A 23,036-nucleotide genomic window follows, 5' to 3' on the forward strand; every position below is an offset into this window, starting at 1 on the left:
CTGGTCTATTACATGAGACCTAATAAACAAAGAGCAAATCAATTTAATTCCAATATATTGAATAGAATATATTATATTAAATAACTATATATTATATTAAATAATTATATACTTATAAATTATATACTTAATTATACATAATAAAATAATTATTATAATACATAATATATTTTGTTTTTTACTACATAATATTTTATTATATGTATGATATATTATATAATACTATATATATTACAATCTACTTTTTTCAAAGGCAACTTGAAAATACAAATAGAGGACTACTTGGCTATGAGGGCTTTTTGTTCTTGTTGCTTTGTTTTGTTTTGAAGAAAGGCCCTCTCTGTGTATCCCTGCCTGTCCTGGAACTCACTCCATACACCAGATTGGCCTTGAACTCAGAGATTCATCTACCTCAGCCTCTGAGTGCTGGGATCAAAGGCATGCAGCAGTACCACCCAGCTTAGGGGGGGTTGTTTTTGTTTTTACATAACAAATAATTGTGGAATTCTGTAAATTGTGGTCATTCATGTCTACTAAAATTAGGGATTTCCTATTATCCTGTCAATAAGTTGAATTACAATTTTATTGAGAATATTAAATAGCCATGTGTTTCTATGGTAAATCTCAGATGACCATGATGAATGGATTTTATGTAATCTTTGTGTTTTATGTATGAATGAGTCTTTTATGTATTTCTAATTCCATACAAAAGTTCTACTCAGTGTTCTCCGGGCACCCTCACCTTAGTCTATACCTTTCTTCTAAAGAAAGTGGAAGTGGAAGCACCTCGCTCCTTATCAGCATTACATCCTCTAATCTCTATCTATGTGCGGTCTTAAATTCCCTTTCTTCTCTTTGAGTAATAGTCTTTTGTATCCACATCAGTGTTTCCTTGATTTTGTTTCCTGAAAGAATTTTCCTGCAATTCATACCCTATTTCCTACAGATATTGTAAAATCCACAGGTAGAGACATCTCCTTTTGTCTATGAGGAAGATCTTAACAACAAATTCCATTTCCCTGTCAGAACATGCTCCAGGAATGGAGTCCTGTGAGGCAGAGTCTTGTGACCTCAGTGTCTTCCTACTGTGCGATGGTTCTTGGAATGTGTTTTTGTGCTTCTCCCAGGTGCCATGGGCAGGCATGACATTACTTCAGATTACTCATTCTTGTTTACTCGAATTACTTAACTTAATCCTTTATATAAAACAAAACATGTTTTTGCCACACGCTGCTTGTCCTTGTCACTATATACAGCTTGGACTCATGAGAACTTCATTCAAGGGACCTGCCTTAACCCTCAGAGTATAAACTGTCTGATGCTCTGGATAAAGTTGACTAGTGTGTAAGACTTCAGTCAGCCTCATTCACCAGCTCTATTCTCCCAGGTCCCACCACGTCTACAGTGGTAACGCTTAACTAGCTTTTTTTGACTGGGCCAGTTTTGTTAAGCATAATTTAAGTGCCAATTTATTTTAATAACTAAAATATCATGAAGTAGATTGTAATATTGATATGTTATCTTTCAATATTCATGTAATTTTTGGCCACACTCTTCAATATTCAGTGTCAGTTACTGACATTAGTAACTCTAAGGGTTTTCTTCATCAATCTAGTGAGTAGTATATCAATTTTAATCATTTAAAAGATCTTTTCCTTCTGCTACACTTCTCTACTACACCTGTGTTCTGCTTCTTTAGCTTCTGTTCTAGTTTGTTTCTTTTTTGCACTTGCTTTGCTTTAGATGTTGTATGGCCTTTTTTTTTTCTTTTTTTCTTTTTTTTTGTAGTCAGTGTGTAGAATATATAGTCATTATATTTGTATTTTTATATTTTAATAAAAATATTAATGCAAAAATAGCTCTCTTAGCACTACATTATGAAAATACACCAAAATTTATATATTGTATTTTCATTTTCAACCAGCTTGACATATTTTTATAGTCCCTTGTGTTTTGTCAATGTGACACAGCTTAGGTCATCTAAAACGACAACCCTGAGAAAAGGCCTTCATCAAGCCAGGCTTTACACAAGTCGCTAATGCATGATATTTAAATTAATAACAGATATGGGAGGATGCAGCACATCATGTTCCATGCCAGGCTTGGGCAGGAGGTCCTAGGCTTTATAAGTCAGCCAGTCAGATCAGCCATGGGGAATAAGTAATAAAGTGCTTTCTCCTAAGGTCTCTGCTTCAGTACCTGCTGAGCTTCTCTCAACAACAGACTGTGTGATTAGTATTACTTGAGTCAGATAAACCCTTCCCTCCCTGAGCTGCTGTTGGCCATGGTGCTTATCACAGCAATGGAACGCTCACGAATACACCAACTATGGCCATTGCAGTCTCCTGATGCTCGCAAGGGTCCTTTTCTAATTCTTTACACGATATGTATCTGCATCTTTACTTAAGGGAATTTCACAAAGTCAGCATAGCCTTGCAACTTCTTTTTCTTTCTCATTGATTTACTCATTTATTTGCGCAGTGTGTGTGTGTGTGTGTGTGTGTGTTTGTAGCAGGTCACAGTACTGAACTCATGTTGTCAGCCTTGGTGACCAGCACCTTCACTTACTAATACTGTTGGGACATCTCACTGGACCCAGATCATCATTTTTGTGTGCTTTGAAGATCTCAAGTTAAAACATCAAACTTTAAAGTGGGAAACAGTTTAATATCAGATGTGTTTTCAGGTTACTCTTTTCCTATCTGCTTTTCTTTACTGACCCTCAGCTCCTTTGGTTCTTACTTCCCAACTTCTTCTGGGTTTTTTGTTTTGCTAGGTTTTTTTTTTTTTTTAGAATATTTAACATTATAGGCTAGACTTCTCTGTACTGGTTTTCAATGGTTCCCTAAGGAAATGTTGGACAGTAGGACTTTCTGGAAATGTCATGTAATCTGAGTTGCTGGATATTGTAGAACAATACTAATTACCTCTGGTTCTAAACAATGAAGAAATGATAAGTACGACTGTGTAATTAAGATTATTATCAGTATTTTTGTTCTTTGAGAATTTTACACATGCATATAATGTATAATGTTAATATAATCAACTCATAACCCAATCCATCCCAAAACTCCTCGAAGACCCACCCATATGCTGAACTGAATTCCCCTCTTTCTCTCATATTCATGTTTTGGGTTGCTTTTGTTTGGTTGGTTTTTGTTTTGTTTTATTTTGTTTTTTCATTTACAGAGTCCATTATATGCTGCCCATATATTCAGGGTATGGCACCATCCACAGGAACATGACCACAGGTGCAGAGGCCACACTTAAGGAAGCTGACACTCCCTCTCCAGAAGTTACCATCTGTCAAAAGCTATACACAGGGTGGGGGTTATAAGCTGCTCCCTCCTCCATGCTTGGATGTTCACTGGTTTAATATTGTGCAGGCAACTGCAGCTACTTCGAGTTCATGGGTTCATTTATACTGTCACACCTACAAGATGCTTTCTCTCCTTCTTGACTTTTGGGGTTCTTTGGATCTTTCTGTCCACTATTCTGCAATAGTCATTGAGCCTTGGGAGGAATAAAGTTTTTTTATTTTATTTTTTTATTTACTGTATATTTAAATTACAGCATCGGGACCACAACTTACCATATTTAATGACAAAGCTGAAGAGAAGGACCTGGGAGATACAAGAAAGGGACTGGAATTCAAATACATGTTTTAATGTACTTCATTATATGTTGAAGCTGTAATTATATACTAACTGTAACTTAAAATAGAAAAAAATAGAACCAAAAGTGAGAAGAGCCCTGTGGAACAACTAGGATTTCTAGGTGGGTAATAGATTTGTTTAATACTATGAATTGTCATTTTGGGGATGTTTTAATATGCAAACTAGGAAAATGTATAATTTTTTCATGAGGAAAATCAATCCTATTTATATTGATATTCCCAACGCAAATTCAAATAACTTGAATAAAATTCCAGCAACCTTAAACTTGCATGAAAAATATACCATACATATTTATAACCTATACCATTGTACTGATTTATGTTATTCATGAAGGATTCTGTAACTGTGTGGAGCTATATAGGAATGGGCCCAACTGTCATGATGATGTGGCCACATACTCTACCTCTATAGTGTTACCTATCTGCAATCCCCTCTTCCTGTCTGGAAAATCCAAACTTCTACCTGGAGACCATCCTTTGCTATATGTGAAGGGTGCATATACTGGCAGGAGTTTTCTCTGCCATTAGCTAATCTAGGTTCTGAATATTAGAGGATGTTGCATTAGTTCTGAGCCTAGCTGATTTGGTTAACATGCTGATCTCCAATGCCACCCATTTCCCTGCAGGTAACTAATTTCCTTTGTCTTTATGGAGGAAAGAAACTCCATATACATCTGTTGCATTCCTTTACTGACAGACTCTTATGCTGAAGTCTAACCTGGCTAAAAAAGCAACTCCACTGTCACATAGACATCTGTTGCATTCCTTGACTGATAGACTTACGCTGATGCCTAGCTTGGATACTGTGAATAACGCCATAATAAACATGGATGTGCCTGCAGCTGCACAAAATAATGGTACCATAGCTCTAGGTTTAGTTTCCTTATAAACCTCCATAGTAACTAACACACATAATATCTAATGTCATTTACACCTGCACAATGCACAGAGCTTCCTCTTTCCCTGCATCCTTGACAACACTTGTTTGGGTCATTTGTCCTTATTATGACTGAAGTGAGATGGATCCTCAGTGTGGTTTGGTTCCTATTTTCCTGATGGCTCAAGACATTGAACATGTTTTCATATATTTATTAGCATATTTTTGTCTCTTTTAACAACTATCTGTTTAGTTCATTGGACTGTTTCTGACTGGACGATGAGGCTTTGGGGATTTTAAGTTCTAGAGTTTTTTCCATACATTATGGATATTAACCTCTGTTAGACAAAAAGCTGCCAAAGATTTTCTCCCAGTCTGTAGGCTTTCTCTTTCATCTTTGCTTGTCTCCTTTACTGTTCAGATTTTAAATATCATGTGACTCCATATGTCAGCTTGGCTGGCTCTCCAGTAAGTAACAGTTAACTGCCTGTTTTCACCTCCCCTGTGCTGGAACTATGATCGTGTGCCATTGTGCCTGGTTTGGAGAATTTGATTTGGGATTCTTTGGTTTGTTTTTTTTTTTTTTTTTTTGGGGGGGGGTGGCATATTATAATTTTCCAAATTTTATTTATTTTTCCGTTTATTTATTTATTTGCAGTTAGGGAGGAGATGCCACAGCATGCAAGTGTCTAAGGTCAGAGAACAACTTGCAAGAATCCGTTCTCTCCATTACCACATATGTCCTTGGGGATAAACTCAGATGGCCAGGCTTGGCAACAAGCACATTAACCCACTGAGGCATCCCACTAGCCCCATTCACTCTTGTTTCTAATATAGATTCTAGGATCAAGCTCAGGTCCTTGTGCTTACAGAGCAACCACTTTACCAACTGACATCTCTCCCCAGCCTCAGAAGGTACATTCCAGCACGCCCAGCACTACTAGATAGAAGATGAATTTTGGGGACAGTTACATAGACTGGTGGTAAGCCACAGAATTACTATAGTTTACCCATATAGCTTATAGTCTGGGAAGTTATCACATCTCCTTGTAAAACCTGCTTTGTGGTGTTGTCCACACCATCTTCAGCTGCCAAATAACCCTAATCTTGGAATTCTGTTCTACTAGCTTTCTAGACTATAAGTTACCATCCTTAGGAGATCAATGGGTACTTTTCTTGAAGTTAAACTCTGTAGCCAGGATTGATGGCAAAAACACTTGGGAGGCAGAAGCAGGAGGATCTCAGAGAGTTCAAGGCCAGCATGGTCTACATAGAGAACTCAAGGCCAGCCAGGGATACTTAAAGCAACCCTGTCTCAAACAAACAAGCAAACAAACAAACACTGCCTATTAAACAGACTATGAAGCAGGAGCATCCTGCAAGGCACTGTCCTGCATTTACTGCCTGGTTTTGGTCCCTCAAACATTTTTAACCACTTCATTTTTAAATTATTTTGCTAATGTTCATGTATTATAGAAAAGTGAAACTAGCCTAACATCCCAGGGGAAAAAGGAACTTCTGAAACAATGGGGAGTATTTTAAATAATTTTATGGCATCTTTCAACCAAAAACTGTTCTGGCTTCCACTGCAAGGAATCATTATTTTAACCAAAAGAAATGAGGTGTTCCATACAGGAAAAGGCATTGAATTTTAACAACAGAATGTGTGAGCATTTAGAACACACTGCCTCCCCCTGCCCGCGCCCAACCCCCTGCTCCACTCTCCCCAGAAGCATCTTCCCTCTGCTGTTCACCTTTGCTCCATCCCAACAACCTCATCAGATTCAAACCCAGAGGGCAAAAAGCTTCCTAGGCAGCTGTGATCCTGGCTTATGTTTGCTTTAGGGATACCTTGTTTTTCAGAACATACCTGGCATGTTATTACCCTTTATTAAGAAAGAAAAAAATATATAATAAAAATAACATGAAGGGAAAGTATCCTTCCAATATATTTTTACAAAGAATCTTGGTATTTTACAGTTCACTAACTTTACTTTTTAATGAAAAATATCTTGAGGTAGTAAATGAGAAAGAGTCCACTTAAGATTAAGTTTGCTGCTTGTTTGTGACACTGGTAAGGTTTATGGAGTCATTTCTGCTCCTCAGTACCCTTCAAGTCTATGCCCATGACATCATACAGCTTCTTACCTTCTGACAGCTTCGGTCAATTGGGTCCACTGGGGTAGCTCTGGGATGAGTTAGCCTTACATCATCTCTTCCACATTCAAGGTTGGACCACAACTCAGTTATAAGTGCACTAATAAAGCCTAGGAAGAAATGTTGCTTATGTCATGTTCATAGTATCATTTATACTATAGTATGAAATAGTATAATTGGAGTTAAGGAAAAAAGTAAGATTATGCTTGTAAAAAAATTTCCTCACAGAGGAAAAATATTTGCTTCTTATATAAATATTAGTGTAATCTTTACCCTTGATAGGAATGGTACTTGCTATTGTTACTAAATGTTTAGAATACCTTATCTCCTGGATACTATAAAGAATGTGTTCAGGAGGTGGAGAAAGAGAAAGGAGGCATCACAAAGTAGGGCAGGCATCCAAGGAATTTGTTCACTTACTGTAATATTCACTTAAAATTCCATGTTTGAAACAATTCTGAACTTTGCTTCAATGCAACCTTTAAATTCTCTTGAGTCAAATACTATCTCACTAAATGAAAATGAATATTAAAGCTGACTATTATTGCCTATAAAAACCTAATATCTAATCATAAAGTCAGTATGCCTTTATTCTTAACTACATTCTAAATTTTTTTCCTTATACCCACAGAAAACTATAGACCTCATCCCTCATCAAGGGAACTTCCCTTTCCAACAAATGGAGACTCTTAAAGAAAGCCCCAAACAATCAAATGCAGAGTGGTGGAGCCCCATCCAAGTGAATACATCTACAACACAAATTCCACATACAGGGCTCAGGGTAGATAGCAGAAGACGTGGTGAAAAGACAGGAAGAACCTGAGCTCAGGGTTCTTCAACCTAGTCACAAACTGAGAAGTAGAATTTTAGAGGTAAAAATATTCCACAAGTTTATCATGCTAATTTTCTGTTATTCATCTTATTTACAATGATCACATTTTATCTAGTTGGGGAAAGACTTGCCTGAATTCTGTAGAGCCACTGCACCTGCTGCTGTGGATGCCACCTGTACAACCAAGACTTCATAGCCAAACTTCTTCTGCCTGTTGACCTAACATAAAGAACACAAGGAGAAGCAAAGGGCACAGCATACTGGTTATACGCTATGCAGCCTTACAGGAACAGCCACTTACTGTTCTTCAACAATTAGAATACTAGAAATTTCTTCTAAGTGATGACAGCACAGAACAATGAAACCCTTACAGTGAATTAGTACCAATGTAGTATTTGTAACCATTTTACTTCCGGTTTGAATTTAAGCCTAGCTCTTTAATTTTAATGAGTCACTTAGTCAGGCTAAGTGATTATGATTTGTCTCATGCACTAGCAGGGGTGTGATTTTTCCCAGCTGCAGAGAGTTTAATTCTAGGGTTTCTGGCCAGGGTATAAATGGGACAGTCCAAGAAGGCCTGTGGAAGCACCTGCTCCTCCAGCTGCTGTTGATCCCTGCTGATTCCTGCTGGTACATTTCCATTGATGAATTGCTGCATTGCTGATTTTCTAGACTGGTGGGTAGTCTGACAAAGACTGGACTTGCCCCATGGTACCTAAACAACAGGAAGTAGCCTATAGAAGTCTATGTCTCCTTTTCCCTCTAATCTTCTTTCTCTCCTACCTAGTGTTGCAGGGTTGGTAGGGCTAGGATGCAATAAGGGTTGAAAGGGAGGTAGAGGTATAAGAACTCAATAAAATAGCTAAACACAAATACACAACAATTTTCCTTGGATAAGAATCCATTGTTCTGCAGTGAGTGACACAGATGACCAAGAAGATAAACACCTATCCTTCCTTCCCTGCATCTTCCTCCCAAAGAGCACCCTACTCATGAGTACCTCCCACAGGCCCTGAAAATTGGATTATTTAGTAGCCCCATGCTTTGCCCACTTCCCAGATATTGTGAAAATGGAGAAACTTATCATAAGTCAAAGACACTATACTAAACAAGGTAAGTCTTCAGACACATGGTCATAAATTAGAAAAGAAGAAATCTGAGTTTTAGTCTGACCATTATAACTAGACAGCTAACAGATCCATAAACACACTGTGTAACTAGCCTGAGCATCCACTTTTTCTTTTACAAAATTAAGAAAGTAGCCTAGGTTCCAGGCTTTCTGGGAAAATATCTGAGGAGGTAAATGGTGAAAATATCTGGAACAGCAAAGCACATTAACATGTGATGAATATGCTAATGAAGAGATATGGGTAGTAAATTCCCCATGTCAAAGGAGCAGTCTCTTCTGGGAGCAGCCAGGGCAATGCAAAGAATATTAGGTTTTGAAATTTACAGACATAAAAATGACATCTAATTCTAGATATATCATGTAAAGACATGCGTGCCTGATGTGATGCACCTGAATGAAGAAAATGTGTGTGAACTACTGGCATGTTGTCATGATGATAGACAGTATCAACACACAGGAAGCCTTCATGATGATAAACAGTATAAACAGAATAGGAAGCCTGAACAAGTAATGAGTATACAAGGGCAGTTGTAAGCTTGGTTATGTGTGGAGGGGCGTGAGAGACTCAAAATAATATAAAGACTGTGCAGGAAGATGTGTGTGTGTGTGTGTGTGTGTGTTACATGTAATAAACTCTTAAATGTGGAAAGTTGAAGAAGGGAAATGTGTACACAATGAAATAGAACTAGAAATCTGAAATGATATTAGAATAAAATAAATAAGACAGAGTAGGAAACTCATAAAGATGGATATGGTAAGTATGCCACAAGTTGAGAAACAGAGGTAACTATCAGGCAGAGACAACAAAAATGGTTATTTATTTTCTAATATTTTTAAACAAAGGAGGAGATTCAAATTTAAGAGAGTAGAGGAGGAGGCACTTGACATCAGCAACATAAAATATCAAAACACGTTAGGAAAGAATGGATTCCAGGCCTGGCTACATCAGCAAAGTGCATGCTATATAGGCATGAGTTCAATCTGCCTGAACTCACATTTGGGGATGAAGAAAGGCAGGGGAAGCTGGGCTCAGTAACACAAACCTAGCATTTCAACACTGAGGAAAAATCAAGGTCTCTAGCCTAGCCCCAAAATTAGTGAGTTCCTATCTCAAAAAATAAGATGGAGCTCTTTGCCATCATGCAAGATGGTAGGTGAAAAGGCTGATGGGTCAGACACAGAGAAGGCTAAGGCACTCCTATAAAGGACAACCCAAGGATAAGGAGCCAAAAGGGAAGCCCTATACTGCCAAAAGGCTGTAATGTTGATTAGAGGACCTGGAAACACTCACAGTCTGCCATGTATTCTAGAAAGGTCCTGACAGGAATAAACTACTAAGCTGCAAAATCTTTTTATCTCCCCGAAATTTTCCATTTTTCTTTTTTTTTCTTTCTTCTTTTTTTTCTTTTTCTTTTTCGTGTTGTTGTTGTCTCTTATTTATTTATTTATTTATTTATTCGATTTACATCCCACTTTCAACTTCTGGTCAACCCCTCCCACAAATCTTCCCCCAATCCTCTCTCCCCTTCTCCTGTGAGTGGGTGCCCCCCCAACAGACATCACCCCACCCTGGCACATCAAATCGCTGCAGGAATAGATGCACTCTCTCCCACTGAGGCCAGATTAAAAAGAGAAAAAAAAATTTTAAGGGGTGGGTCTTGCCAACTGTCACAAAAGCAGTTTATAGTGACAAGAACAGAAATAAAGACAGGGTTAAGCTTTGCAAGATATGTTCGTGTTATTTGGCCAGGAAGTACCAAGGTAGAAGCTGCACACACACCAAGTCAGCTGTGATCATCCCCAATGGACCACCATGGGGATAACTAAAACAGATTAAGCAACTGCTTTGATGTCTGGGACTGGACCTATTTCCCTCCAACTCTTCTGCACAGAACACACCAGAAACCTGCCATGCCCACCTCCACAAAAACTGCTATCAGTGATGTGAAAATCCCCAAACACCTTGCTGATGTTTACTTCAAGAAGAGGAAACCTTAGAAGTCCAGGCTCCAAGAAGGGAAAACTTTGACAAGGATGGTGGAAATACAAAATTTCTAAGCAGGATAAGGTTGACCAGGAAGCTATAGATTGGATGGTTTGCAAAGGTCAGGCTATTACTCTGCTCTAGGGATATGTGAAGTCCTTTCAGACTTTAACAAATGCAATGTATCCTCACAAACTATCAGTCTAAATTTCTTGGCAAAAACCTAACTAAAAAGAAGATACAGTTTTAAAAAGTGGAGAGCAATTTAGAAAGCAGCAGTAATCAACTTTAACATCCATGGAAGCATTGCAACACACAGACACATACAGAGAGAAATACACACACACACACACACACACACACACACACACACACACACACACACCAGCCTTGATCCTAGCCAAAATAAAGTTGTAATGCAGAAAAATATCCACAAAAGCAGAGCTCAGATCCAAAAGACCCAGATATGTCTTTACTATGACAAAAAAAAAAAAAAACACAAACTCAATTACTTCAGACTACTTTATTAAATAAATTACCTTGTAAGTTTTATTTAACAGTAGAAATCCCTCTAAGGGGAAGTTTGTGTCTTTAAAATTCCTGAGGCCTAAACCCTCATGGGTACATACATTTATACATAATAGCATTTTTCCCAGAAATTCATATGGAGTACATATGGAAGTATTATATCATGTTTATAAAACATCTGGAAAATTAACTGAATTTTTCAATTCCATCTGGCTACTTGCAATTTCAAAACACAGGCACAGACACCAATATCTACTACCTAAAGCTTTCCTTTAAAAAAAAAAAATCAAGTGTTACAATGCAACCCGGGATATTAACTGAAACTTAGTAAACTCGTCACACATGGAGAGCAGAGTGATGCTCTCAATGGCTTTTACAACAACAGTCCTTTCTCTTAAAGCAGATGGCAGTTCATACCTGTGGCTTTTTTGCATACTGGCTGAGCATAAACGTCACACATTCATTGATGGCTCCTGTTCTCTGAAGAAGCAGCAGTCCTTTGGGGGTGGCTGCAAAATTCAGTAAATCATCCAACAAATTGTCTTCCCAAGCCACACTGAGACAGGAAAAGGACAGTAAAGGAACACTTAATACTCTCAAACACAAAAGACTTAGGATCAGCATGGACAATAATAAAACTGACAGTATACATTGACTGCAGATTACTCCATAGATATTATGAGATGAAAAGGGTCTGTGTACTGGCTAGTTTTGTGTCAACTTGACACAGGCTGGAGTTATCACAGAGAAAGAAGCTTCAGTTGGGAAATGCCTCCATGAGATCCAACTGTAAGGCATTTTCTCAATTAGTGATCAAGCAAGGAGCTCCCCTTGTGGATGGTGCCATCCCTGGCTGGTAGTCTTGGTTCTATAGGAAAGCAAGCTGAGCAAGCCAATAAAGAACATCCCTCCATCGCCTCTGCATCAGCTCCTGCTTCCTGACCTCCCTGAATTACAGTCCTGACTTCCTTTGGTGATGAACAGCAGTGTGTAAAATGTAAGCTGAATAAACCCTTTCCTCCCCAACTTGCTTCTTAGTCATGATGTTTGTGCAGGAACAGAAACCCTGACTAAGACAGTCTATGAGGATTTTCTCACTTCTACTCCGACAGCTTCCCATCAGTGAGTATTCACCTCAGGAACAGCACATTGACTCAGTTCTCGGTTTCTCTTGATTCTGCCGCCTTTGGATCCCCTGCACCTCAACTTCCATTGTTTTGTGCATTCTTCTTATTAAAGTATTTGCTTTCTCGTGTTCTAAAGCCTAATTCACGTGGTTTCTCTTATATTTTCATAAGTTTTTATTTTATTTGGAAGTGAATAAAGCCATGCTTTCTTAGATCACAATTTTAAGACATAACTTTTGCAGAAGTAAAAAGAGAAAGAAAGAAAGAAAGAGAGAAAGAAAGAAAGAAAGAAAGAAAGAAAGAAAGAAAGAAAGAAAGAAAGAAAGAAAGAAAGGAGGAAAGGAAGAGGAAGAGGAAGAGGAAGAGAGAGAGAAAGGGAGGAGGGAGGGAGAGGAAGGAAGGAAGAGAAAGAAAACAGAAACTGTAGAAAAAATTGAAGACCACTATACTCCATAGATATATTATATTGCTCAATTAAACTTTTAAAATAGTATTTCCTACAATTGAGAAAAATATATAATTTGTTTATGAAATAAAATATCATCCAGAGTACGAAGAAAGTTAACTTAAATCACAGAGATCATGCAAACTGTTAACATACAAGCAAAAGCAACCCAATAAGGACAACATGTGTTAGCCCCAGCCACTCTACTGTAGATAATAAGATCTGTCAGTCCACACAGTCCAGAAGGTACAGGAGTGATAACTTCAAGAACTGATAAGAAATGTGTGCCTGTCCCGACATTGATATACAATTAAACTACTTAAGAATAAGAATCAGTCTGGCGGTTCCTCAGAAAATTGGACATAGTACTACCAGAGGATCCCGCAATACCTCTCCTGGGCATATATCCAGAAGATGCTCCAACCGGTAAGAAGGACACATGCTCAACTATGTTCATAGCAGCCTTATTTGTAATAGCCAGAAGATGGAAAGAACCCAGAGGCCCCTCAACAGAAGAATGGATACAAAAAATGTGGTACATTTACACAATGGAGTACTACTCACCTATTAAAAAGAATGACTTTATGAAATTCCTAAGCAAATGGATGGACCTGGAGGGCATCATCCTGAGTGAAGTAACCCAATCACAAAAGAACTCACATGATATATACTCACTGATAAGTGGATATTAGCCCAGAAACTTAGAATACCCAAGATACAAAATACAATTTGCAAAATACATGAAACTCAAGAAGAACAAAGACCAAAGTGTGGACACTTTGCTCCTTCTTAGAATTGGGAACAAAACACCCATGGAAGGAGTTACACAGACAAAGATTGGAGCTGAGACAAAAGGATGGACCATCTAGAGACTGCCATACCCGGGGATCCATAACATAATCAGCCTCCAAACGCAAACACCATTGCACACACTAGCAAGATTTTGCTGAAAGGACCCTGATATAGCTGTCTCTTATGAGGCTATGCCAGGCCCTAGCAAACACAGAAGTGGATGCTCACAGTCAGCTATTGGATGGATCCCAGAGCCCCCAATGGAGGAGCTAGAGAAAGTACCCAAGGAACTAAAGGGGTCTGCAACCCTATAGGTGGAACAACAATATGAACTAACCAGTAAGCGCCGCCCCCCCCCCCCCCCCGCCCCCGGAGATCATGTCTCTAGCTGCATATGTATCAGAAGATGACCTATTCGGCCATCAGTGGAAAGAGAGGCCCATTGATCTTGCAAACTTTATATGCCTCAGTACAGGGCCAAGAAGTGGGAGTGGGGGAGGGAAGTGGGGGGGGGGTTGTGGGACTTTTGGGGTAGCATTGGAAATGTAAATGAAGAAAATACCTAATTAAAAAATAAATTAATAAAAAAAAGAATAAGAACATTTGTTTGGGGATAGGAAACACTTTGTGGTGATGATGTGGTTTGAAAGAACAGCAATTTCTCAACATAGAAGATTAGCTGAGCATGGAGGCACACACCTGTAATCCCAGTATTTAGGAGCCAATGACAGAGGTAGGAAAATCTCTTAGATTCTGAGGTCAGCCTGGCTTACATAGTGAATACCAGACCAGCTAGGGCTGCACAGTGAGAACCTGGCTCTCTACCAGAGAGCACTTGTATGAGGACCTGAGATTGAACCCCAGCAGTCAGACAAGGAATGGGGAGGAAATTATGAGGCCTGTATCCCAATATCTTCTTGGGAAAATAGCTCTTGTCTTTGGGAGTCTGAATTTTAACAAGACCTTGCATCCAGTGTAGTAGAATGCCCCGAGATCATCTAGATCTATGTACTCAACTCACTATCATATTGTGTACTCAGCCTGTTCACTCAGGTTGAACCTGCCTTTACAACAACAACAGAACTTATCTTATTATTGATTGTATTTCCCATTTAACCAGCTTTTACAGCCTAAACTAAATGTGTTGCTTTAACCTTAAATTATTATTCCATGGCTCTGATACAGAAGTGTGTGTATGTGTGTGTGTGTGTGTGTCTCTCTCTCTCTCTCTCTCTGTGTTTGTGTGTGTTTTCTCATGCTTGTGGTAATCATTTTCTGAAAGTAGCCATGAGACTGAACGCAATTTCAAAATAAGCAAATAGCTACAAATGTTAGAAGTGGCATGTGGATGGATATAGGATGGTAACATATGTGCTTCTTTCCAATGCTCTTCTGAGTTAGCTGAAATCAGTAAAGTAACTTCTAGTAAAACTTTTAAAGATTTCTATAAAAATGTATTCATCATCCCTTTCACGTACTATGTTTTCTATGAATACAATAAGATGAATGAAAGTCAGTGAAGGAAAATGGAGAATTCAAATTTGGACTCACTCTTGGACTAAACTATTCTTTTTATTAAGTCTTTTTCTTCATTCCTTGACATGACATTGATGCCAAGGCCCATTCCTGCCTGAGGATGTCTAAGCAGCTAATTGTGGTCGTGAAGGGTGAAACATTGTCTTCAATGGTGTGACATCCTGTCAAGTGTCCATGTGCCAGAAACAAACCCTCATTCTTGCTCCTATAAACAATCCAAATGCAGTCAACTGGCAAAAGACCAGAATACAAGGCTAGTTCAGGAGCAGAAGGGGATTGGCAGAGATGGAGTAGAAAAGAGGAGAGAGAGGGGTTCTGTTATAGACATACACTTCATGCATGTATAAAATGGCATAATTGAAGCCATTATTATGTACAATTAGCATATGCTAATGAAACACTAAAATAAGTTTTAGAAAAGTTAAGCCAAGCCACTCACACAGGAACATACCTATGAAATATATGTCATTAAGTCAATGAATTAGTCATAAAAGCAATAAAAAAGATTCCACATTCACCACATGTAAAACAGGAAACAAATTACATGAGTGGCCCCAGTACATAATGTAGAAGAGTGTATATAATTATGAAAAATAAGTGTTGCCATGCTTTAATAAATCTTCTCTGTGAATATTTAACTGCCTTTCAAATGTTAATAAGGGGGCAGAAGATCTGGGCCACTGAGTTTTACTGTTCTTTGCCTTAGGAGGCAGCAGTGGTGAATGGGTGAAGCGGCAAACTGCGTGCTCCACTAGTGAGGTGGTTGGAATGAGAATGCCCCCCACCCCCACAGACTCAGATTTGAATGCTTGGTCATCAGGAAGTGGCCTTACTTGGGAGGAATTAGGAGGTGTGACTTTGTTAGAGAAGGTGTGGCTTTATTATAGTAAGTGTGTCACTGGGGATAAGCTTTGTGGTTCAACCACCCAAGCCAGAACCAGTGTTGCTGCCTGAGCATCTGGACATAGAACTCTCAGCTATTTCTCCAGCACCATATCTGTCTCCATGTACCACTATGCTTTTAGACACCAGCTAGACTAGAGCCCCAAAACTGTGAGTAAGACCTAATTAAATGCTTTCTTTGAAGAGAGTTACCATGGTCAGGGTGTCTCTTTACAGCAAAAGAACACTAGAAATACAGTCTCTGGTGATTAATTTCATGGTACCATGGGCTGAGCTTTGCAGATCAAAGAACCCTCTGTAATTTTATCCTCCCATTTTTAAGAAGGTCTTTTAATAGCTGGTTGTGGCAAATTTAACATCTTTTCTTTTTCTCTGTGATTGAATCTTCTCTAAGGTTGCACAGTGATTTGGCTCATATAGTGTGAGGACATTTTGATAAGCCTTTAGAAATTTTGTTTGGTATTTTCAAGCAAAAGGACATAAAAGCACACCAGAACTATGTATCAGCTTCTCCATTCTCCTGTGCAGAGCTTATGAGGCTGCTTTTAGAAACCTGGCAGGAATCTGACATTGGGCTAGGACAAGGAAGTAGGTTTCAGGCAGGAATTTGACTTTGGGCCAGGACATAGAAGTTAGCTCAGGCAGGATCTGATTTTAGGCTAGAACAAAGAAGTAGGTGTCAGGCAAGAATATGACTTTGGACTGGACAGGGAAGTGGGCTTAGATATCTTGGTCATCCTGACCAGCTCCTAGAAACAGTGATTTAGGACATTTGTTTGTTGCCTTGCTTGTTGACTATTTGTGTTTAATGCCTTGTTTGTTCCTTAACCTAGAAGTGGCCTTATTACTTGCATGTAATTAAAATGGTATAAAAGCAGACTGGGAAAAAATAAACCAGCTTCAGCCTCAGAAGAGGCTGAGGTCATGCTACAGTGTTGTCTAATTGTCTTTTTCTTTTTAATCCTCACTCCTGGACTAGAGAACCCACTGACTGACTGAGCTGGCATGGTCATTCTCTAGTACTATACACACCATTAAAAGGAAGTGGGAGCAGGATCTTACAAAATATGTTACTACTACTACTACTAATAATAATAATAATAGTACTAGTACTACTACTACTAATAATAATAATAATAATAATAGTACTAGTACTACTACTAATAATAATAATAATGTTAGTTTTTATAGATTGCTATTATTTTACTGTTATCTTGTTAAGCTAACTCTTATTCTCCCTAATTTGGACTAGACAAAGCCCATTCACTAAATTCATTTTTTCACTCGTTCAAAAAAATCAGGTACCTGCTGTACACTGACACAAGACCAGTTAGCTGCTATAACACCTATCTCACAGAAGCTCCCTCAATAAAAGAACAAAAGATGCTCAAATCTTTCCAGAAGGTAAACTGAATTATTAGGACAAAAATGATATCTACACTTGTAATGTACTGTGAATTGTATTGATGTTTTGGCTTTTCTTGAGACATTGTAATGAATAATTTATGTCAATCTGACTAAATTTGAAGACTAGCTAGAAAATTGATAAAGCATTATTTGTGGGTATATCTGTGAGGTTTTCTCCAGGGGATTTTGGTGTACAAATCTCAGTAGACCAAGTGGAGATGATCTATCTTCAGTGTAGAGAAGGTGCCATTCAATTGGATGAGGGTCCAGATAGGAAGACAACAGAGAGCTTAACCATAGGAACCCAGGAGCACTCTTTTGCCCTTTGAAACCAAAATCACCAGTTTCCTAGCCTTCGCAGCCCAAATCTCACAACAGAAGACTCTCGACCCTTGGACTAAGCAATATAATCAACATCCCAGAATCTACTCTTCAAATATCCTATCCTACATAATAGTAGGAACCAATACCCCTACTTGATTCTTTCCTCACTCATACATTGATCCATGAATCTATCCTACTGGTTCTCCCTAGAAAGCTCTAATCAACAGAGATAGTAATAACAGAGGTTAGGAAACATCTTCTTCCCTAGCACTACTTTCCTATAAGCACATACTCATGGGAAACATTGCCTCTTTCCACCTATTAATCATTCCTTATTCTGTATGAAGGAAGAATGAATTTAGGGCTCTTGTATTCAAGAGTGTCTCTTTTCCAGTACACTCCATCCATAGTGGCAATTCTCAAGCTGTGGGTAGAAATCCTTTTGGGGTCCATATATCAAATATCCTGCATATCATATATTTACATTACATTATAGTCGCAAAATATAGCTATGAAGTTGCAATGAAAATAATGTTATGGTTGGAGGTCACCACATGAGGAACTGTATTAGGAATTCAAGCATTAAGAAGGCTGAGAAGCTCAGCTCCGTAGGAAGAAGCTCCCTCTAGCAAACATGTATTCTGCTCTGTTTTATGTGCAATGAAGTTGATGACAGTGAGGTGAGCATCTGAGGAAAGCCTACGTCTACAGATGAGGGCTGGACAAAGCCTGTCTAATTTCTCCATACTCTCAATGAAAAGGAGAAAAAGAAGCAGTGGATGCATTTGTTAACCATTTTATGAATAAACATACATGAAAATTCCAGAGAATGAACTATTTTGAACCTTTAAACTTTTCCTAGCGGTAGCTCACACCTTTAATCCCATCACTTGGGAGTCAGAAGCAGGTGGATTTCTGAGTTTGAGGCAAGCCTGGTCTACAGAGTGAGTTCCAGGACAGCCAGGGCTGAACAGAGAAACCCTGTCTCTAAAAACCAAAAATAAGTAAATAAATAAATAAATAAATAAATAAATAAATAAACATTATTGGATTGTATAAGTTAAGCTCTATCCTATAAAAGAGAAAGAAGCAAGGTCAGCATTTAGCAAAGAAGATCCCTTAAAGCGACCCTACTATGATCTACACTGTGCCAAAGCTCAACCATAAACTAAAGTAGAAACTTAGAAAATGTAGATCACTAAACTTTAGTTTAATAAATTATTTCCCTGTTAACCTAACATCATAGCCACTTAATATTTCTTTTTTTTTAATTTTTAATATTTTTAATTACATATTTTCCTCAATTACATTTCCAATGCTATCCCAAAAGTCCCCCATACTGCCCACCACTTCCCTACCCACCCATTCCCATTCTTTTGGCCCTGGCATTCCCCTATATTGGGGCATATAAAGTTTGCAAGTCCAATGGGCCTCTCTTTCCATTGATGGCCGACTAGGTCATCTTTCAATACATATGCAGCTAGAGACAAGACCTCCGGGGTACTGGTTAGTTCATCATGTTGTTCCAACTATAGGGTTGCAGATCCCTTTAGCTCCTTGGGTACTTTCTCTAGCTTCTCCATTGGGAGCCCTGTGATACAACCAATAGCTGACTGTGAACATCCACTCCTGTGTTTGCTAGGCCCCGGCATCGTCTCACAAGAGACAGCTATATTTGGGTCCTTTCAGCAAAATCTTGCTAGTGTATGCAATGGTGTCAGCGTTTAGAAGCTGATTATGGGATGGATCTATGGATATGGCAGTCTCTAGATGGTCCATCCTTTCATCACAGCTCCAAACTTTGTCTCTGTAACTCCTTCCATGGGTGTTTTGTTCCCGATTCTAAGAAGGGGCACAGTGTCCACATTTTGGTCTTCATTCTTCTTGAGTTTCATGCGTTTAGCACATTGTATCTTATATCTTGGGTATCCTAAGTTTTGGGCTAATATCCACTTATCAGTGAATACATATTGTGTGAGTTCCTTTGTGATTGTGTTACCTCACTCAAGATGATGCCCTCCAGGTCCATCCATTTGGCTAGGAATTTCATAAATTCATTCTTTTTAATAGCTGAGTAGTACTCCATTGTGTAAATGTACCATAATTTCTGTATCCATTCCTCTGTTGAGGGACATCTGGGTTCTTTCCAGCTTCTGGCTAGTATAAATAGGGCTGCTATGAACATAGTGGAGCATGAGTCCTTCTTACAAGTTGGGACATCTTCTGGATATATGCCCAGGAGAGGTATTGCTGGATCCTCCGGTAGTACTATGTCCAATTTTCTGAGGAACCGCCAGACTGATTTCCAGAGTGGTTGTACAAGCTTGCAATCCCACCAACAATGGAGGAGTGTTCCTCTTTCTCCACATCCTCGCCAGCATCTGCTGTCACCTGAATTTTTTATCTTAGCCATTCTGACTGGTGTGAGGTGGAATCTCAGGGTTGTTTTGATTTGCATTTCCCTGATGATTAAGGATGTTGAACATTTTTTCAGGTGCTTCTCTGCCATTTGGTATTCTTCAGGTGAGAATTCTTTGTTCAGTTCTGAGCCCCATTTTTTAATGGGGTTATTTGACTTTCTGGAGTCCACCTTCCTGAGTTCCTTATATATATTGGATATTAGACCCTTATCTGATTTAGGATAGGTAAAGATCCTTTCCCAACCTGTTGGTGTATTTTTTGTCTTATTGATGGTGTCTTTTGCCTTGCAGAAGCTTTGCAGTTTCATGAGGTCCCACTTGTCAATTCTCGATCTTACAACACAAGCCATTGCTGTTCTATTCAAGAATTTTTCCCCTGTGCCCATATCTTCAAGGCTTTTCCCCACTTTCTCCTCTATAAGTTTCAGTGTCTCTGGTTTTGTGTGAAGTTCCTTGATCCACTTAGACTTGACCTTAGTACAAGGAGATAGGAATGGATCGATTCGCATTCTTCTACATGATAACAACCAGTTGTGCCAGCACCATTTGTTGAAAATGCTGTCTTTCTTCCACTGGATGGTTTTAGCTCCCTTGTCGAAGATCAAGTGACCGTAGGTGTGTGGGTTCATTTCTGGGTCTTCAATTCTATTCCATTGGTCTATTTGTCTGTCACTATACCAGTACCACGCAGTTTTTATCACAATTGCTCTGTAGTAAAGCTTTAGGTCTGGCATGGTGATTCCACCAGAGGTTCTTTTATCCTTGAGAAGAGTTTTTGCTATCCTAGGTTTTTTGTTATTCCAGATGAATTTGCAGATTGCACTTTCTAATTCGTTGAAGAATTGAGTTGAAATTTTGATGGGGATTGCATTGATTCTGTAGATTGCTTTTGGCAAGATAGCCATTTTTACAATGTTGATCCTGCCAATCCATGAGCATGGGAGATCTTTCCATCTTCTGAGATCTTCTAGAATTTCTTTCTTCAGAGACTTGAAGTTTTTATTATACAGATCTTTCACTTCCTTAGTTAGAGTCATGCCAAGATATTTTATATTATTTGTGACTATTGAGAAGGGTGTTGTTTCCCTAATTTCTTTCTCAGCCTGTTTATTCTTTGTGTAGAGAAAGGCCATTGATTTGTTTGAGTTAATTTTATATCCAGCTACTTCACCGAAGCTGTTTATCAGGCTTAGGAGTTCTCTGGTGGAATTTTTAGGGTCACTTATATATACTATCATATAATCTGCAAAAAGTGATATTTTGACTTCATCTTTTCCAATTTGTATCCCTTTGATCTCCTTTTGTTGTCGAATTGCTCTGGCTAGGACTTCAAGTACAATGTTGAATAGGTATGGAGAAAGTGGACAGCCTTGTCTAGTCCCTGATTTTAGAGGGATTGCTTCAAGCTTCTCACCATTTACTTTGATGTTGGCTACTGGTTTGCTGTAGATTGCTTTTATCATGTTTAGGTATGGGCCTTGAATTCCTGATCTTTCCAAGACTTTTATCATGAATGGGTGTTGGATCTTGTCAAATGCTTTTTCCGCATCTAACGAGATGACCATGTGGTTTTTGTCTTTGAGTTTGTTTATATACTGGATTACTTTGATGGATTTCCGTATATTGAACCATCCCTGCATCCCTGGGATGAAACCTACTTGGTCAGGATGGATGATTGTTTTGATGTGTTCTTGGATTCGGTTAGCAAGAACTTTATAGAGTATTTTTGCATCAATATTCATAAGGGATATTGGTCTGAAGTTTTCTATCTTTGTTGGGTCTTTTTGTGGTTTAGGTATCAGAGTAATTGTGGCTTCATAGAATGAGTTGGGTAGAGTACCTTCTGTTTCTATTCTGTGGAATAGTTTGTGAAGAACTGGGATTAGATCTTCTTTGAAGGTCTGATAGAACTCTGCACTAAACCCATCTGGTCCTGGGCTTTTTTTGGTTGGGAGACTATTAATGACTGCTTCTATTTCTTTGGGGGATATAGGGCTGTTTAGATCATTAACCTGATCTTGGTTCAACTTTGGTACCTGGTATCTGTCTAGGAACTTCTCCATTTCATCCAGGTTCTCCAGTTTTGTTGAGTATATAGCCTTTGGTAGAAGGATCTGATGGTGTTTTGGATGTCTTCAGGATCTGTTGTTATGTCTCCTTTTTGATTTCTGATTTTGTTAATTAGGATGCTTTCCCTGTGCCCTCTAGTGAGTCTGGCTAAGGGTTTATCTATCTTGTTGATTTTCTCAAAGAACCAGCTCCTTGATTGGTTGATTCTTTGAATAGTTCTTCTTGTTTCCACTTGATTGATTTCGCCCCTGAGTTTGATTATTTCCTGCCATCTACTCCTCTTGGGTGAATTTGCTTCCTTTTGTTCTAGTGCTTTTAGGTGTGTTGTCAAGCTGCTAATGTGTGCTCTTTCTAGTTTCTTTTTGGAGGCATTCAGAGGTATGACTTTTCCTCTTAGAAATGCTTTCATTGCGTCCCATAAGTTTGGGTATGTTGTGGCTTCATTTTCATTGAACTCTAAAAAGTCCTTAATTTCTTTCTTTATTCCTTCCTTGACCAAGGTATCATTGAGAAGAGTGTTGTTCAGTTTCCACGTGAAGGTTGGCTTTCTATTATTTATTTTGTTATTGAAGATCAGCCTTAGTCCATGGTGATCTGATAGGATGCATGGGACAATTTCAATATTTTTGTATCTGTTGAGGCCTGTTTTGTGCCCAATTACGTGGTCAATTTTGGAGAAGGTACCATGAGGTGCTGAAAAGAAGGTATATCCTTTTGTTTTAGGGTAAAATGTTCTGTAGATATCTGCCAGATCCATTTGATCCATAACGTCTGTTAGTTTCACTGTGTCCCTGTTTAGTTTCTGTTTCCATGATCTGTCCATTGGTGA

General features: G+C 38.6%; 1 protein-coding gene across 1 annotated transcript in view; it reads right to left on the bottom strand.

The window, feature by feature from the left end:
- Tbc1d32 (TBC1 domain family member 32) overlaps nt 1-23,036 on the bottom strand; it is a 244,143-nt gene that overhangs the window by 132,164 nt on the left and 88,943 nt on the right. The window contains exons 18-20 of the mRNA XM_021174643.3: nt 11,601-11,739; nt 7,674-7,761; nt 6,702-6,820 (exon numbers count right to left, since the gene is read on the bottom strand). Of these exons, the coding sequence (XP_021030302.1) occupies nt 6,702-6,820; nt 7,674-7,761; nt 11,601-11,739 (346 nt within the window). The remainder of the gene's footprint in view (nt 1-6,701; nt 6,821-7,673; nt 7,762-11,600; nt 11,740-23,036) is intronic.

The sequence above is a fragment of the Mus caroli genome, unplaced genomic scaffold, assembly GCF_978045245.1.
Source record: "Mus caroli unplaced genomic scaffold, Mus_caroli_1 scaffold_9, whole genome shotgun sequence".
NCBI classification, from domain to species: Eukaryota; Metazoa; Chordata; class Mammalia; order Rodentia; family Muridae; genus Mus; species Mus caroli.